Source organism: Arachis stenosperma, chromosome 5 (assembly GCF_014773155.1).
Source record: "Arachis stenosperma cultivar V10309 chromosome 5, arast.V10309.gnm1.PFL2, whole genome shotgun sequence".
Lineage (NCBI taxonomy): Eukaryota > Viridiplantae > Streptophyta > Magnoliopsida > Fabales > Fabaceae > Arachis > Arachis stenosperma.
Genome location: NC_080381.1, coordinates 121,051,090 through 121,070,965, shown reverse-complemented (window position 1 = coordinate 121,070,965; position 19,876 = coordinate 121,051,090). Strand labels below are relative to the sequence as shown.

Below are 19,876 nucleotides of genomic sequence, written 5' to 3'. Positions count from 1 at the left end.
CACTAAGACACTAATGATCACAAGACACAAACATAGATAAACATAAGCACTAATTTTCGAAAAACAGAAAATAAAGAACAAGGAGATTAAAGAACGGGTCCACCTTAGTGATGGCGGCTCTTTCTTCCTCTTGAAGATCCTATGGAGTGCTTGAGCTCCTCAATGTCTCTTCCTTGTCTTTGTTGCTCCTCTCTCATGATTCTTTGATCTTCTCTAATTTCATGGAGGAGAATGGAGTGTTCTTGGTGCTCCACCCTTAGTTGTCCCATGTTGGAACTTAGTTCTCCTAGGGAGGTGTTTACTTGCTCCCAATAGTCTTGTGGAGGAAAGTGCATCCCTTGAGGCATCTCAGGGATCTCTTGATGAGAGGGGTCTCTTGTGTGCTCCATCCTTTTCTTGGTGATGGGCTTGTCCTCATCAATGGGGGTATCTCCTTCTATGTCAACTCCAACTGAATAACAGAGGTGACAAATGAGATGAGGAAAGGCTAGCCTTGCCAAGGTGGAAGACTTGTCTGCCACTTTATAGAGTTCTTGGGCTATAACCTCATGAACTTCCACTTCTTCTCCAATCATGATGCTATGAATCATGATGGCTCGGTCTAGAGTAACTTCGGACCGGTTGCTAGTGGGAATGATTGAGCGTTGGATGAACTCCAACCATCCTCTAGCCATGGGCTTGAGGTCATGCCTTCTCAATTGAACCGGCTTGCCTCTTGAATCTCTCTTCCATTGTGCGCCCTCTTCACATATAACTGTGAGGACTTGGTCTAACCTTTGATCAAAGTTGACCCTTCTTGTGTAAGGATGTTCATCTCCTTGCATCATAGGCAAGTTGAACGCTACCCTCACACTTTCCGAACTAAAATCCAAGTATTTCCCCCGAACCATAGTAAGATAATTCTTTGGATCCGGGTTCACACTTTGATCATGGTTCTTGGTGATCCATGCATTGGCATAGAATTCTTGAACCATCAAGATTCCGACTTGTTGAATGGGGTTGGTAAGTACTTCCCAACCTCTTCTTCGGATCTCATGGCGGATCTCCGGATATTCACCCTTTTTGAGTGAAAAGGGGACCTCGGGGATCACCTTCTTCAAGGCCACAACTTCATAGAAGTGGTCTTGATGCACCCTTGAGATGAATCTATCCATCTCCCATGACTCGGAGGTGGAAGCTTTTGCCTTCCCTTTCCTCTTTCTAGAGGTTTCTCCGGCCTTGGATGCCATAAATGGTTATGGAAAAACGAAAAAGCAACGCTTTTACCACACCAAACTTAAAAGGTTTGCTCGTCCTCGAGCAAAAGAAGAAAGAATAGAGTAGAAGAAGAAGAAATGAGGAAGAGGGAGATGGTGGTGTGTTCGGCCATTATGGGTGGGTTTGGGAGGGAAAGTAGTTTGAATTTGAAGGGTGAGGTTGGTGGGGTTTTATGAAGGATGGATGTGAGTGGTGAAGAGAAAGATGGGATTTGATAGGTGAAGGGTTTTTGGGGAAGAGGTATTGAGGTGATTGGTGAATGGGGGAAGAAGAGGGAGGGTGGTGGTGGGGTAGGTGGGGGTCCTGTGGGGTCCACAGATCCTGTGGTGTCAAGAAAAAGTCATCCCTGCACCAAATGTTGCTCAAAATCACGTTTTGAGCTATTTCTGGCGTTAAACGCCGGGCTGGTGCCCATTCCTGGCGTTTAACGCCAGGTTCTTGCCCTTTTCTGGCGTTTAACGCCAGTCTGGTGCCCCTTTCTGGCGTTAAACGCCTAGAATGGTGCCAGACTGGGCGTTAAACGCCCAACTGCTAGGCTTACTGGCGTTTGAACGCCAGTAACATCTTCCTCCAGGGTGTGCTATTTTTCTTCCTGTTTTTCATTTTGTTTTTGCTTTTTTTCATTGATTTTGTGACTTCTTGTGATTATCAACCTACAAAAAACATAAAATAACAAAAGAAAATATATAAAATATAATCATTGGGTTGCCTCCCAACAAGCGCTTCTTTAATGTCAATAGCTTGACAGATGGCTCTCATGGAGCCTCACAGATACTCAGAGTCATGTGGAAACCTCCCAACACCAAACTTAGAGTTTGAATGTGGGGGTTCAACACCAAACTTAGAGTTTGGTTGTGGCCTCCCAACACCAAACTTAGAGTTTGACTGTGGGGGCTCTGTTTGACTTTGATTTGAGAGAAGCTCTTCAAGCTTCCTCTCTATGGTGACAGAGGGATATCCTTGAGCCTTAAACACCAAGGATTTTTCATTCACTTGAATGATTAGTTCACCTCTATCAACATCAATCACAGCCCTTGCTGTGGCTAGGAAGGGTCTGCCAAGGATGATGGATTCATCCATGCACTTCCCAGTCTCTAGGACTATGAAATCAGTAGGGATGTAGTGGTCTTCAATTTTAACCAAGACATTCTCTACAAGTCCATAGGCTTGTTTTCTTGAGTTGTCTGCCATCTCTAGTGAGATTTTTGCAGCTTGTACCTCAAAGATCCCTAGCTTCTCCATTACAGAGAGAGGCATGAGGTTCACACTTGACCCTAAGTCACACAGGGCCTTCTTGAAGGTCATGGTGCCTATGGTACAAGGTATTGAAAACTTCCCAGGATCTTGTCTCTTTTGAGGTAATTTCTGCCTAGACAGGTCATCCAGTTCTTTGGTGAGCAAGGGAGGTTCATCTTCCCAAGTCTCATTTCCAAATAACTTGTCATTTAGCTTCATGATTGCTCCAAGATATTTAGCAACTTGCTCTTCAGTGACATACTCATCCTCTTCAGAGGAAGAATACTCATCAGAGCTCATGAAAGGCAGAAGTAAGTCCAATGGAATCTCTATGGTCTCATTTTGAGCCTCAGATCCCCATGGTTCCTCATTGGGGAACTCAGAGGAGGTTGGTGCACGCCCATTGAGGTCTTCCTCAGTGGCGTCCACCTCCTCTCTTTCCTCTCCATATTCGGCCATGGTTATGGCTTTGCACTCTCCTTTTGGATTTTCTTCTGTATTACTTGGGAGAGTACTAGGAGGGAGTTCAGTAACTTTCTTGCTCAGCTGACCCACTTGTCCTTCCAAATTTCTGATGGAGGACCTTGTTTCATTCATGAAACTTTGAGTGGTTTTGATTAGATCAGAGACCATGGTTGCTAAGTCAGAGGTATTCTGCTTAGAACTCTCTGTCTGTTGCTGAGAAGATGATGGAAAAGGCTTGTTATTGCTAAACCTGTTTCTTCCACCATTATTGTTATTGAAACCTTGTTGAGGTCTCTCTTGATTCTTCCATGAGAAATTTGGGTGATTTCTCCATGAAGAATTGTAGGTGTTTCCATAGGGTTCTCCTAGGTAATTCACCTCTTCCATTGAAGGGTTCTCAGGATCATAAGCCTCTTCCTCAGATGAAGCTTCTTTAGTACTGCCAGGTGCATTTTGCATTCCAGACAGACTTTGAGAAATCAAATTGACTTGTTGAGTCAATATCTTGTTCTGAGCCAAAATGGCATTCAGAGTATCAATCTCAAGAACTCCTTTCTTCTGATTAGTCCCATTGTTCACAGGATTCCTTTCAGAAGTGTACATGAATTGGTTATTTGCAACCATTTCAATTAGCTCTTGAGCCTCTGCAGGCATCTTCTTCAGATGAAGAGATCCTCCAGCAGAGCTATCCAAAGACATCTTGGATAGTTCAGATAGACCATCATAGAAGATACCTATGATGCTCCATTCAGAAAGCATGTCTGAGGGACATCTTCTGATTAATTGTTTGTATCTTTCCCAAGCTTCATAGAGGGATTCTCCATCCTTCTGTCTGAAGGTTTGGACTTCCACTCTAAGCTTACTCCATTTTTGAGGTGGAAAGAACTTTGCCAAGAAGGCATTGACTAGCTTTTCCCAAGAGTCCAGGCTATCTTTAGGTTGTGAGTCCAACCATATTCTAGCTCTGTCTCTTACAGCAAAAGGGAATAGCATCAGTCTGTAGACCTCAGGGTCAACCCCATTAGTCTTGACTGTGTCACAGATTTGCAAGAACTCAGCTAAAAACTGATGAGGATCTTCCATTGGAAGTCCATGGAACTTGCAATTCTGTTGCATTAGAGAAACTAATTGAGGCTTAAGCTCAAAGTTGTTTGCTCCAATGGCAGGGATAGAGATGCTTCTCCCATAGAAGTCGGGAGTAGGTGCAGTAAAGTCACCCAGCACCTTCCTTGCATTGTTGGCATTGTTGTTGTTTTCGGCTGCCATGTGTTCTTCTTCTTTGAAGAATTCGGTCAGGTCCTCTAAAGAAAGTTGTGCCTTGGCTTCTCTTAGCTTTCTCTTCAAGGTCCTTTCAGGTTCAGGGTCAGCTTCAACAAGAATGCCTTTGTCTCTGCTCCTGCTCATATGAAAGAGAAGGAGACAAGAAAATGTGGAATCCTCTATGTCACAGTATAGAGATTCCTTTAGGTGTCAGAAGAAAAGAAGAGTAGAAGACAGAAGTAGAAAATTCGAACTTATCAAAGAAGATGGAGTTCGAATTTTGCATTAAGGAATAGTGTTAGTCCATAAATAGAAGGATGTGAGAAGAAGGGAAGTAATTTTCGAAAATTAAGTAAAAGATTTTGAAAACATTTTGAAAAACACTTAATTGATTTTCGAAAATAAGAGTGGAAAAGAAATCAAGTGATTTTTGAAAAAGATTTTTAAATTAGAAATCAAAAAGATTTGATTGAAAACTATTTTGAAAAAGATGTGGTTAAGAAGATATGATTGGTTTTAAAAAAGATGTGATTGAGAAGATATGATTTGAAAACAATTTTAAAAAGATATGATTTGAAAACAATGTTAAAAAGATTTGATTTTGAAAATTAATGACTTGCCTAACAAGAAAAGATATGATTCAAACATTAAACCTTTCTCAACAGAAAAGGCAACAAATTTGAGATGTTCAATCAAATCATTAATTGTTAGTAAGTATCTTTGAAAAAGGAAAGAAATTGATTTTTGAAAACATTTGATTGAAAAGATTTGATTTGAAAAAGATTTGATTTTGAAAAACTTTGAAAACTTAGAAAAAAATTGATTTGAAAACAAAATCTTCCCCCTAGCATCATCCTGGCGTTAAACGCCCAGAATGGTATACATTCTGGCGTTTAACGCCCAAAATGCACCCTTTTTGGGCGTTAAACGCCCAACCAGGCACCCTAGCTGGCGTTTAAACGCCAGTCTGTCTTCTTCACTGGGCATTTTCGAATGCTCAGCTCTTTCTGTATAATTCCTCTGCAGTATGTTCTGAATCTTCAATTCTTTGTATTATTGACTTGAAAAGACACAAATTAAAAATATTTTTGGATTTTTAATAATCAAAATGCAACAAGAATCAAATAATAATGCATGCAAGACACCAAACTTAGCAGTTTGTATACTACTGACACTATATGAGACACATAAACACTCAAGCCAAAAGAATTCAAAGATCAGAGTAAGAAATCATCAAGAATTACTTGAAGATCCTTAAGACACATGAATGAATGCAAGCAATTGACACCAAACTTAAGATGAGACACTAGACTTAAGCAAGAAACATCAAATATTTTTGGTTTTTATGATTTTTTTATTTTTTTGTGTTTTTTTCGAAAATTAAGTGGAAAAAGATATCAAAATTCTTAATGAGAATTCCAGGAATCAGTGCAATGCTAGTCTAAGACTCCGGTCCAGGAATTAGACATGGCTTCACAGCCAGCCAAGCTTTCAAAGAAAGCTTCGGTCCAAAACACTAGACATGGCCAAAGGCCAGCCAAGCCTTAGCAAATCACTGCTCCAAAAGCAAGATTGATGAAAATCAACAAGCTCTTGTGATAATAAGTTGAAACCTCGGTCCAATGAGATTAGACATGGCTTCTCAGCCAGCCAGATTTCAACAAATCACCATGAAACTCTAAAATTCATCTTCAAGAATTTCGAAAAAAAAAATACCTAATCTAAGCAACAAGATGAACCGTCAGTTGTCCATACACAAACAATCCCCGGCAATGGCGCCAAAAACTTGGTGCTGTTGCCGGATCTTGGCACTGATGTTACCAAAAGCTTGCTCAAAACTTGAACAATCCCCGGCAACGGCGCCAAAAACTTGGTGCACGAAATTGTGATCACTACAACTTCGCACAACTAACCAGCAAGTGCACTGGGTCGTCCAAGTAATACCTTACGTGAGTAAGGGTCGATCCCACGGAGATTGTTGCTATGAAGCAAGCTATGGTCATCTTGTAAATCTTAGTCAGGCAGACTCAAATGTATGATGGTGATGAACGAAAATAACATAAAAGGTAAAGATAGAGATACTTATGTAATTCATTGGTAGGAACTTCAGATAAGCGCATGAAGATGCCTTCCCTTCCGTCTCTCTGCTTTCCTACTGTCTTCATCCAATCCTTCTTACTCCTTTCCATGGCAAGCTCGTGTAGGGTTTCACCATTGTCAGTGGCTACCTCCCATCCTCTCAGTGAAAGCGATTGGCATATGCCCTGTCACGGCATAGCAGAATTCAGCTGTCGGTTCTCGGTCAGGCCGGAATAATATCCATTGATACTTTTGCGTCTGTCACTAACGCCCCGCCTGCTAGGAGTTTGAAGCACGTCACAGTCATTCAATCATTGAATCCTACTCAGAATACCACAGACAAGGTTAGACCTTCCGGATTCTCTTGAATGCCGCCATCAGGTCCTGCCTATACCACGAAGACTCTGATCTCACGGAATGGCTGGCTCGTTTGTCAGGCGAGCACTCGGTTGTCAGGCGATCAACCATGCATCGTGTTATCAGGAATCCAAGAGATATTCACTAGAGCCTTGATTGCTTGTAGAACAAGAATGGTTGTCAGTCACCTTGTTCATGAGTGAGAATGATGATGAGTGTCACGGATCATCACATTCATCAAGTTGAAGAACAAGTGATATCTTAGAACAAGAACAAGCGGAATTGAATGGAAGAACAATAGTAATTGCATTAATACTCGAGGTACAGCAGAGCTCCACACCTTAATCTATGGTGTGTAGAAACTCCACCGTTGAAAATACATAAGCATAAGGTCTAGGCATGACCGTGAGGCCAGCCTCCCAATGATCTAAGAACTAGATGTCCAAAGATGATCAAAGGATCAAAAACAATCGAAGGATGAAAAATACAATAGTAAAAGGCCCTATATATAGAGAACTAGTAGCCTAGGGTGTACAGAGATGAGTAAATGACATAAAAATCCACTTCCGGGCCCACTTGGTGTGTGCTTGGGCTGAGCAATGAAGCATTTTCGTGTAGAGACTCTTCTTGGAGTTAAACGCCAGCTTTTATGCCATTTTGGGCGTTTAACTCCCATTTGGGTGCCAGTTCCAGCGTTTAACGCTGGGATTTCTTGAGGTGACTTTGAACGCCGGTTTGGGCCATCAAATCTTGGGAAAAGTATGGACTATCATATATTGCTGGAAAGCCCAGGATGTCTACTTTCCAACGCCGTTGAGAGCGTGCCAATTGGGCTTCTGTAGCTCCAGAAAATCCACTTCGAGTGCAGGGAGGTCAGAATCCAACAGCATCTGCAGTCCTTTTCAGTCTTTGGATCAGATTTTTGCTCAGAACCTTCAATTTCAGCCAGAAAATACCTGAAATCACAGAAAAACACACAAACTCATAGTAAAGTCCAGAAAAGTGAATTTTAACTAAAAACTAATAAAAATATACTAAAAACTAACTAGATCATACTAAAAACATACTAAAAATAATGCCAAAAAGCGTACAAATTATCCGCTCATCACCTCCTATCCCGTCCTTCGACATCAAGAAGTCGATGTTCAGGGCGGGAGACGGTGTGGGCTGAACCCCCCCCCCAAACGGAGGTAAAACTCTATCAACCTGATGCCACTCGACCACCGCAAAATAAATCAGAGACGTCCTACACCGCCATAACATCGTATGCCGAGGCTCCAAGACCTCCGGATGGACAACCTGGATGACGTCGAGTGCGCTATAGGGCATCCATATGAATTGAAAAAAACAACATAAAAACATTTTTACACTTCTATTAGACAATATAAACTGAAACAACAACTTCACATACACATATGTTAAGCGTACTTATATCCCGAGGCTGTAACAAGTCTATCTTCAGGCGAGCCATCTGTACCCGAGGTCCCTTGTTGCTAATCCCAGGATTGTAACCAGACCATCTGCGTAAGAGAATTACAAAATTCTATTATGTTCATCACTAACTCTACATTGCATTAAACTGCTTGCATAATCGAAAACAAATACAACAAGAATACATAGTACAAAACAATAACGGTACCTCGATGCAAGGGGCCAGCTAATCTCATCATACCCAGATGGTCTAAAAGTAGGAAACCTCCAGAAGATCCAAGACTGCAGTAACTGTAAAGGGCCAGCTAACTTCACGACATGTCTGTTGGCCACTCGGCACATGCACCGGTACAACCATGCTAGTGCCGCCGACCCCCAACTATACTGACCCATCTCCTCAAGCCGAGCAACATAGGGTAGCCATCTGATGTGTATACGATTGCCGGACTTGTCGGCAAACAGCTGCGTGCCCAATAACATCATGATATAGGCACGGGCAAAGCGCCTAACTGTCTCCTCATCAGCCCCGTCTGGACACTCTCCAAAGGTCTCCTGAGTTAACTGCGAATTTCTGTACCTGGTTCTCGGGAGGTACAACACCGAGCGACTCATGGAACCACTGCCAAGCTGGCCTCCCACCCTCAATGTAAAGGTGGAAGTCTGTCAGGCAACCACTGACGTAATCTCCGTCCACTGGCAACCCCAGCTGGTATGCGACGTCCTGAAGCGTGATGGTGCACTCTCCGAACGGCATGTGGAAGGTGTGCGTCTCAGGCCGCCACCTCTCGACGAATGCGCTGACTAGGGGCTCGTCTAGTCGGAACCATCTGTTGTTCAGTCTCACAAGATGGTACAATCCGGCCATCTGCAAGTACGGAACGTACCTCTCATCAAAACGCATCCCCTGCTGCCGCCTAACGCTGGATATGCAACGACGAGGCTGGCCAGCACATAAACCGCATAATTAGAACAGATGCACAAACCAGTAACATTTCCAATATATTTCATAGGGATGTAGTAAATAAATCCTTCAACATAACATATATGAAACAAGCGACCAACATATTATACAAAAAAAACAATTATCAAAAACAACAATCACTAAAAACCCCTATCATAAACAACTACCCTAAACCTAAACCCATGACTAAAACCACTATCCAAAACCATTCTCAAAAACCGCTTACAAAAAACACTTTCACTAAAACCACTATACAAGGCCATTCACTAAAACCACTATCCAAAACCATTCACTAAAACCACTATCCAAAACCATTCACAAAAACCGCTTACAAAAAATCATTACAAAATCTACTAACAAAAACCACTGGCCTAAACTACTTGCTTAAACCGCTAACACTAACATAAACCGCTATACGAAACCATTAACAAAAACCACTAGCCTACACCACTATCCTAAACCACTATCCTAAACCACTAACAGTAACATAAACCATTATCAAAAACCATTAACAAATACCATTATCATAAACCGCTTTCATCAACCACTAATAAAAAACACAATCAACAGCGCAACATCATAAACCACTAACCTCGTCGTTGATCACACCGGCGATATGCGCAACTCCATCCAAACGATAAAGCCTGCCTGGATCGTCCCCCATCGACTAAAAATGCCGCTCTGGTCTTACTCGGACCGAATGCGGGTCGTTTTCTCTGGGATTTGGTGGGGTTGGAGAATGAAAAAGTGATTCGAATGAACTTGGTCCGAACTCCTTATATAGCCGAACCCCTTGTAATTCGAATCAACTTGATTCGAATTACTATGCAAAACGATTTTCACCTAATTCGAATCAACTAGATTCGAACCTCTCTCTTGTGTTCTTCTCCATGTAATTCGAATTAACATCACTCGAATTACTCTTTTATAATTCGAAATTATTTGTTTCGAATTACTAGGTTGGATTACATGCTTAATTCGATCTGAATTGATTCGAATTAGCTTGAGTTGTCTCTGAAAGTAGTTCGAATTGATTCAATTCGAATTACGTGTTAAATTAATTCGAATCTTATTAATTTGAATTATATTAAAATTGGTCCTGGCGGATTCAGGTATAAATGTTTGATTTGGCTGATTTGGGTTATATTGAGCTGTGCTTGGCTCATTTGGGTTTTTTACCCTAAACAAAATTTGTCTTAGAACTTAGACATGCAAGTGGAATAGGCTCTAAAAATACTTATACTATGTATTATTACCTTGTTTTTCATTATTGATGGTGTGTTTGAATCGGCCAGTTATTAGCAATAGTTAGCTCTGTCAGCAAAGTATGACATTGTTGGTAAAATGGACAAAACACTTTGTATCACTTAGCTTGAGTAATTACTAAAATTATTTATTTAAATTTTTAAAATGGAACACTTTAGTCTTTTAAATGAATTAATATTTAATTTGATTTTTAAATTTATACTTAAGTCTTAATTTAGTTCTTAAAATTTTAATTATTTATATTTAATTTTTAAATTTTATAAATATGACTCACATTAATTATTGGAATAATTTCTGATACACAAATATTTTTAGAGTCCTGACATAAATAGCTAGATACTACGCTAAAACTTATAAAATATATCGTTTTGGTTAATTTTGACGCTTAAATTGTTCAAAATCGAAGTTGGATTACTTGTTTTGGGAAGAAAAATTCAATAAACACCACTTATGACATTTTTTCAGCTTTTAGAATACTAAAACAAAATCGACGACGTTTTATAGAGTCCAACGTGGTATCCGGTTATCCACGTTAGCGTTTCATTAACGTTTGTGTGTCGAAAATTATTCGAGTGACTAACATGAGTTACATTCGCAAAGTCGGAGACTAAATAGAGGCAATTAAAATTTTAGAGACTAAATTAAGGCTTGCGTGCAAGTTCAGAGACTAAATTGAATATTATCTCTTTTTATATTTTAAAATATATAGAACAATCCCTAATATTTACATTTGTTAGACAATATAATTCCTCTCCATTAGTCACTAAAGATGATTATTGATGTAAAAACGTTAATTCACACACGTAACTGTTAAATATCCACATATTCGAGCTAGACAACTCAATCCTCATAGTAAAATACAAAATAGTTCTCGAAAAATTTAAAAAATTTCAATACAATACAATTTCTAAAAAAGTTTTAAAATTTTCAAAATAGTCCATTTGAATATTTTTAATATTTTATAAAATAAACTTAAAAAAATATTCCTAAGTTAAATTTATTTTTTTTGACACAATTACTAGTTTTAGTAGCACAAATAATTTTAAATAGAAGTCTATTTTTACAACATTACCACTAGTAAATTTTTAAAACTTTTTAAAAAACATGAAGAAAACACTTGAATTTATCAAGATATTTCTTTTTCAAGTATTGTAAAGTATTAGGAATTTCATATTATTGAGATTTTGTAAATGATCCACATTATTGGCCTTATGGTATTGACCAAAATTTACAAATTTGACTTTAGAAATAACTTGATTTGCATTAGACACAAGTTCTAAAATAATGCCTTCATAAGCATTTAGACAAATATGTCTAATTATTTATATAAAAATTTTTTATGTTAAATAAGAGTTTTCTTATCTCTTCAAATAACATTATCTAATTTATTTTTTTCTTCGTTATTAAAGAATGATCATAAAATATGGTATCTATAAATTAAATTAATAATTTGTCCTATCAAAAATAAATATGAGTTCATTTATTTTAAATTATTTAATTTTTTTGAAAAATAGTATCTTTTCAAAAATAATTTATAATTTATTTTAAAAATACATAAAATTTTTTGTATATATAAATAATTGACTTGGACTAAATAGAACAAAAATTTTAGAAATTAAAATTTATTAATTTAAAAATAATTATATATAAATAATTTGAAAAAATTATTTTATAATTTTTAAATTTTTGACACAAAATTATGTTTGACAGAAGAGATATGGACAGAAATACTGAATCAATGTATTTTGTGTCTATCATGACAAGAAGGATACATAGACACTAATAAGAGATATAACTTATTTTTTCTTTTTTTTTATTATTTTTGTTAATTTTTCATAATTATATTTTTTATTATTATATTTTTTGTCTCAAATTTTTTGAATGCAAAAAAATGAGAATAAATTGAATTTTCATAATTTGTTTTAATTTATCATAAAAAAGAATACAAGAACCAAAATTTTGTATTTCTATTCTTTATGTCTTATTTTTAGTGTTTTGTTTTTCGTAAACAAACACAGCCTTAATTAATGACTACGTGTTAATTAATGTTTTATGTCAGTAATCACCATTAGTGATTAACAGAAAAAGACCATATTATGTAATAGAAATAAACGTTTTGTATATTTTAAAACCTAAAAAATTAAAGTATCCCATTTTAAAAATCTCATGGACTAATTTAGATCATTACTCTTATTACTTTTATAAATAATTAATTCTCCATTATTAAAAAATTATTTTACTTAACAAATTAATATCAGTTTTTCGTCCTATAAATTTTTTTCTTTTAGTTTTAATCCAGTCAAATTTATAAGATTTCTATTTTGGTCTATGTCGTTAAATTGCTCTGTTCAATGCTAAAAGTGATTTTTTTTAATAGTATGATAAGAATAGGATGTGTCAACATTTAACTTATTGTATCAATAATTAATAGAACAAATTAACGGAGCTAACTAGTGCTAAATACTAAAGTTAAGCCATTTAAATTATATTGGACTAAAATAAAAATATATAGAGGAAAAAAAAGACTATTTTATGAAGTCCAAAAAATTGTTTAAATCATTAATAATAATATTATTTTTTTTTTTCAAGTCGTATCCCTAAGTAATGGACGAGAGAATAATTATTGATATCAAATGTAATTTTATAAATTATTTTTTCTATTTTCATAAATTCAACCATTTTAATTATAGTTTTAATTTCAAATAAATATTTAACAGGGAACAATTAGATAGAGTGTTACGTATAAATTAAAAGAGCCATTGGCCAGAGGACCAAGACCTATCTAAAACTTTAAATTCTGAATGCAATGTTGAACGGGCAATCCACCCTACAAGTTTTGACCATCTTTAATTTCTTCCCCACTAAGGTGGAAGGAAGTTCGAATGCATTATTGTAGAAAATTACAAAAAAATTAAACAACAATTACATTTGCACGTAAATAATATTGTAATTTATACATTTGAACGTTATTATTATTATTATTATTATTATTATTATTATTATTATTATTATTACAAGAAAACCTCACAGGTGAAATAAAAGGTTGATTATATTATGATCCATCGTTTTATATGCGATGCATAACGATTATTTTTATAATATAATATATATACCAAGGTAAGTTTTATGGTGGCATTGATTTTGGTGGTTAAGAGTGGCATAAATTTGACCAACAAATAAAATATTCACACATGACAAGAAAATTAAATCTAAAATCAAAATGATTCTCTCTTTTTTATAATTTCTTATAATTACTTTTATCAAAATAATTTTTATAATTATTTCTACTAAAATAAATTTTTATAATTATTTTTATTTTTTAATTATTTTTATTATTATTTTTAATAATTTCTAAAAATAATACCAACATTATCTTTTAATTATTTTTATTATTATTATTTATCAAAATAAATTTTTTTATAATTATTTTTTATCAAAATAAATTTTTTATAAGTATTTTTTCTTTTTGTAATTTTAAAAAACTAAAACCAAAATAATATTCTCTCTCTTATAATTTTTTATGATTATTTTTAAACTAATACCAAAAGTGAGAATATCATTTTGGTGTTAGTTTTTTGAAATTACAAAAAAGTTAATTATAAAAAATTATTTTTTAGAAATAAAAATAATAATAAAAATAATTAAAAAAATAATTTTGGTGTTATTTTTAAAAATTATTAAAAATAATAATAATAAAAATAATTAAAAAATAAAAATAATTATAAAAAATTATTTTAGTAAAAATAATTATAAAAGTTATTTTTTAAAGTTAAAATAATAATAAAATAATAATTATAAATATAATTATAAAATTATTTTAGTGTTATTTTTTTTAGAATTATTTTTTATAATTATGAAAATAATTATAAAAAATTATTTTGATAAAAGTAATTATAAGAAATTATAAAAGAGAGAAAAAATCATCTTGATTTTAGATTTAATTTTCTTGTCTTATATCATTATTTTATTTATTAGTCAAACTTATGCAGCCACCAAAACTAATGCCACCATAGAATTTTCCATATACCAAATAGGGTAACATATATATATAGTAAGTAATTTCATTGAATATATTGCAAATATATGTTCTAAATAGATTATCTTATATCAGATGCCCCTTAAAAGTGATTCCATTTTCAACACATAAATTCATATTAATCACGCTAATTAATTGGTCTTAGATATAATATATGACTAATATCTAGGTATATAAATAATTTTCAACTGAGTATTCAAAATACATGTTTTCTTTCTCTCTTGTTTGTTATCCTCTGTCTTAGGGTTGCTTTTTTTTTTTCTTATGCCCTTATTTATTTATTTTCTTTCTTTTTCTTTTCTCCTTATGCTACCATGTTATGCCATAATATGGATTTCATATATAATTTCTATGTTATTTTTCATAGAATTTTGCATTTTGGTATAATTTTCTTTAAATATTCTATATTATTTTAATAGAATTTATATATTATTATTAGTTTTGTACATTTTTTATATATGTTATTTGGTACCAATAAAAAACTGAAAAAGGTGAAAAATCAAAATAAGAATAGAAAAGTGATAAACACTTAAAATTTACCACAAAACATTATTAATTTATATACGAAATAATAATTATGTAGAAAAATATATATATTTCCTTAAATATTTTTTTATTAATTACTTATAATAAAAATAAAATATATAAGTAAAAAGTAGATACATATATAGATAAGAAATATCTTTAAGAAAAAGTATAGGTAAACAATAAAAATATTAAACAATATAAACAATAGATATATTGAATGTTCATTTTACTAATATACGAATGGTTATTTTAATATTAAAATTTAAAATGTTAAATTAAAAGTATAATATATTTTTATTTGATTGATAGTTGTTCATATTGTTCAACAAAATTATTGTTCCCTAACATTCCCCTATCTTTAAATATAAGAATGTTGTAGGTAGAATTATGATAACAAGTATGGATAAAGAGTGAAAGTAGAAGAAATGAATGCCTGAAAATTTTCATGTGGACAACAGAAATGTATGATATATATTAAAGAGTGGGATGACATGCAAACTCTGAAATCAAAACAAAACAAAACAAAACCTCCCCCAAACAGAACTCTTCCACACTTTCACTCTAATTAAAAGCAATTCAGTTAGTTATATTCTGGTATTCCAAATGGATCCCTGTCCATACGTGAGACTCACCGTGGACTCTCTCGCACTCAAGCTTCCCTCCTTCACCAGACGCTCGCCGCTTTCCGGTGGCGTTCACCCTTCAACCATGCCATGCTTCTGCAAGATCCACATCAACAACTTCCCTTCACACACCGCCCTCCTCCCTCTCCTCACCTCCGACGACTCCTCTCTTTCCAACTCCTCCGCCGCCTTCCACCTCGACTCCGCCGCTATCCGCCGATTCTCCGCCAGGCCTCTCACCCTCCGCCTCTCCGTCTACGCCGGCAGCATCGCCGCCACCTCCTGCTGCGGCTTCTCTGCCGGCGCCAGGCTCCTCGGCCGCCTCCGCATCACCGTTCCGCTCTCTTCGCCGTCGCGCTCAGCCACTTACCACAGCGGGTGGTTGAGCCTCGGAAAGAAGAATAAGAAGAGAAAGAAGGAGAAGAAAGAGAGTAGTAGTGAAGGAGGTGAAGCGGGTTTGGAGGAGGAATGCTCGCCTCGGGTTCACATGGTGGTTCGCTCCGAACCGGATCCACGGTTCGTTTTTCAGTTCGGTGGCGAACCGGAGTGCAGCCCAGTGGTTTTCTTGGTTCAAGAGAATAACATCAGGCAGCCAGTGTTTAGCTGCAAGTTCAGCGCGGATCGCAACTCCAGAACTCGGTGAGTCAACTCACTTCAACTCGCTCAGTTCTTTCTATACTTGTTTTTTATTTTTATTTTTTGGTTACGTGAATTGTACAGTGCATGTTACTTCATTAATCACTACTACAACTGTATAAAAAGTGAGTCCATGAACCACCTGAATTAACATATTTCTTAACAGTTCAGTTAAACTTTTTTTTTTTTCTTTAGGGAACCTTAAAATTTTCCTAAAATGGTTTTTTTCTTCTAAAATTGTTTTAAGATTTTTTGGGCTACTTTTTACGGAAAAAAGTATTTAGTAGCAACTGAAAAGAAAAATCATGTCTTTACTTTTTATTCAATGTAGGTGAAAAATAAAAAAATTGCTTTCACCATAGTAAATTGATATTTTATTTCTTCATAAATAAATGTAAGATGATGTATTAAATTGAGAAAACAAATGTTATTATCAATCTTCTTTTGGCAATTAATGTTTATTTATTTTCAAATTTCTGTTTCATTATGATAAGAAAAAGTATAGATAACTAACAACATTTTTGAATAATGTGTGAACAATGTGAATTAATAGGGTTAAAAAAATAAATTTAAATTAATAATATTAAATTAAGATGTAATATATTTTTATTTAATTAATGATTGTTTATGTTATTTAAGATAGTCATTGTCTACCTAACATTTTCGCGAATAAGAAAATAAATTAACAGTATGACGGAAGATTATATGATCTCTTTCAAACTTGAATTGTTTTTTTTTTTTTAATAAAATAAAATTGTAATGTCCATTCAAAAGAAATGGATTCTAATACAGATTAAGAGAATGATCCTGGTCAAACTTCGAGTTACTATGTTATCTTTAAAATTCTAATAAAGTTGTTTAATATTCGTTGGTTTTTAGTTTATAAGCAAATAAGTAAACAAGAATTCAACGTTGAAAGGACATGAAGCACTGAAATTAATAAAATTATTCTAGTAAAATAAAACGAGTATTATAGTGCCAATCAATTTGTTTCTACTTTCTATTAATATATACAGTATAGAACTATAGATTAATTCCAGTTATCTCGCTGACTAGAAGTCAACGTTCTTCCTTTTCCATTCTTCTTCTTTTCTCTTCTCTTTTTACCCATTAATTGCTCCCAATCTTTCGTTAATTCTCTTTTCCTTTACAATATACGATTTCTAACTAGTTTTAATTTATCAATATTTTATCATTGCTAAAGTAACTTTTAATCCCCCCAAAAAAATCTTGTATATATATAATAATCTGGATGTAAGAGTCAAACAAGTTTGAATTTCATACAACAGTAGTTATCATAATAAACTGAAAAATTTTAAAATAAATATGTAAAAACTAAAAAATAAGTCAACCAAATATAATTTGTCTATACAAAAAAGCCAACAAAAATTATTAGTGTGCTATTAAGGTTTTGCTAACTTTACAAGCAAGAGTGCAAGACTAATGGGTACGAATAGTTAGGTTCATTAATTATAGTTATGAGAACATTAAAGTTATGATTAAGACTTAAGATGAGGTTTAATATTTGATTAGGCATGTGGGCTGGCTTGTCAGTGTCTCTCAGAACTGGTACCTAACAAATTCATCATTCACATGCCTACTAACTTAACTTGGGGCCTCACTCACCACCTTATCCAGCTCAACTTCATTTTCATTTCCATTATGTTTCTGTCTCTAATTTTGCTTAGTTGTTTGTTATTATAACATATCCTTTTTGTACTTGTTTTTTATTTTAGTGAAAAAACATGATATACACCTTCTGCAATTTGTTCCTTTCTCTTTTTTATGGTGAAAGAAACCTTGGAAATTAAAAATTGGAAAGTGGTACCACCAATCTTTCATTTTCATACTGTCTATGTCTATGGGCTGGCAATTTTATATTCCAACTCTGGAAAACTCCCCTTACACACACTCTCTCTTTCAATTAATTTGTCTTTTGCCATATTATTAATCACAAATAATAACACTCTCTCTTATCTGAGATAAGGATTGTTCAATTATAATAATGTAGATGTATTAAAGAAATAATCAAAAGAACCATGCTTGATCAACCTTCTGGTTGAAATAAGTTATCTCATGATCTTTCATTAAATAGCAGCATTGAATTCATATAGACTCAGGGTTGGTCAAACAGACAAGCTGAGATTTTCCAAACTGTTTTAGATAACTGCACTGGATTCCCTACCATGTGCTAGTATCTGGTGGGGGCGCACTCTCAATATCTCATAGGACTATAATTTTATTCTCCTAGCACGTTTGACATTTTCGTTATAATGTTTTGTTATTACTCCTTACATTATTTGATTTAGTTAACTAACATATGAATATGATTATTGAGTATAAGCTTCTTGCCAACAAGGGTAGTGATATTGAAAAATCTAAGAACCAATCATTTTAATTTATATTGAATAATATTTTTAGTTTAGCCATCGAGTATCATTCTTTTAAATAACATTTTTAAATATTACTAGTTAGTTATTAATCAAAATAATAAATTATGCTGATGCTTTAGCATAATTTCAGGTCAACTCCCTCAGATTTCACGAAGCAACGAAGCAGATGGGAGAGAACCTTCTCAAGTGTGAGGGAGCGCCAAGGGAGGGAGAGAAAGGGTTGGATGATAATGATCCACGACCTCTCCGGCTCTCCGGTGGCGGCGGCCTCCATGATCACCCCATTCGTCCCATCCCCCGGTTCGGATAGAGTGTCGAGATCAAACCCAGGTGCATGGCTCATTCTCCGCCCCAGCCATAACGGGGCGACCCCAATAAGCAGCTGGAAGCCATGGGGCCGCCTGGAGGCGTGGCGAGAACGAGGCCCTGTAGACGGCTTAGGCTACAAATTCGAGCTGGTGACAGAAAGCAACGGGATCCCCATTGCTGAGTCTACAATGAGCACAAAAAAAGGAGGCGAATTTTGCATTGACTACAGAGTGATGAAGGATAACGGGGTGTTGTATGTTCCACATTATGGAAAAGGGTTTGTGATGGGGTCAAGTGTGGAAGGTGAAGGTAAAGTTAGCAAGCCCGTTGTGCAAATTGGTGCACAGCACGTGACTTGCATGGCTGATGCCGCTTTGTTCATTGCACTCTCTGCTGCCATTGATCTTAGCATGGATGCATGCAAGCTCTTCTCACATAAGCTCAGGAAGGAGCTTTGTCATGAACAACATAATCTCTCCCTCTCATAGCTTCATCAATCGTTATACTACATTATTGTTTCTCATCTTACAATTACATATGTTTCTTATACATATATATGCTGCAGTGATAGCCATTTTGTTCCTACTTGCTATTATTCATATTGAAAAAAAAATTAGACACGGCCTTTTTTTTTCTGTTAACATTCAGCTAACGTTGTTTTTGTTTCTTTTGCTAAAACAGTTTTAAATCTTTTGTTAGCTGTTTGTTGATTGAACAAAAAAGGTTAATTTTCTAATTTCAAGTATTTATAGTGGAGAACTTTGGTTTGAGCAGTTAAATACAAAAAAATATCATGTATGTGTATATTAAAAACTTATTTTATGTATATTTTGTGATTTAGTTTTAAGGGTTGGGTCTTTTTTCTAGCTATTTCACTTTTCTCTCTGATCTAGAGATAGATTAGAGAGTGTAATTTTAACAGTATTCTTTTTAAATTTGCTTCGATTGTGTAAATTTGAACGGAGGATATGATCTATATGGGAAGCGCACAAGCAAATTAATGTCTATTTTATGTATATTTATTACGTGATTCTATATA

At 34.8% G+C, this 19,876-nt stretch overlaps 1 protein-coding gene and 1 non-coding gene across 2 annotated transcripts; both read left to right on the top strand.

Annotated features, from left to right (window-relative positions):
- Positions 1 to 3,711: 3,711 nt before the first annotated feature.
- On the top strand, positions 3,712 to 3,819 carry LOC130984292 (small nucleolar RNA R71). Its single transcript, XR_009088235.1, has one exon. It is a non-coding gene; the product is annotated as a small nucleolar RNA R71 (small nucleolar RNA).
- An 11,582-nt stretch (positions 3,820 to 15,401) lies between these two features.
- Positions 15,402 to 19,632, top strand: LOC130982793 (uncharacterized). Its single transcript, XM_057906888.1, has 2 exons — positions 15,402 to 16,138; positions 18,659 to 19,632. Exons 1-2 carry the CDS (start codon positions 15,480 to 15,482, stop codon positions 19,323 to 19,325), a joined length of 1,326 nt encoding a protein of 441 aa, XP_057762871.1. The 5' UTR covers positions 15,402 to 15,479; the 3' UTR covers positions 19,326 to 19,632.
- The last annotated feature ends 244 nt before the right edge of the window (positions 19,633 to 19,876 follow it).

Bases quoted from the DNA above. Each gene is read 5' to 3' on its own strand.
- LOC130982793 (XM_057906888.1), top strand. From the start codon at position 15,480: ATGGATCCCTGTCCATACGTGAGACTCACCGTGGACTCTCTCGCACTC. The intron at 16,139-18,658 runs GTGAGTCAACTC...GCATAATTTCAG, and splicing joins GATCGCAACTCCAGAACTCG to GTCAACTCCCTCAGATTTCA.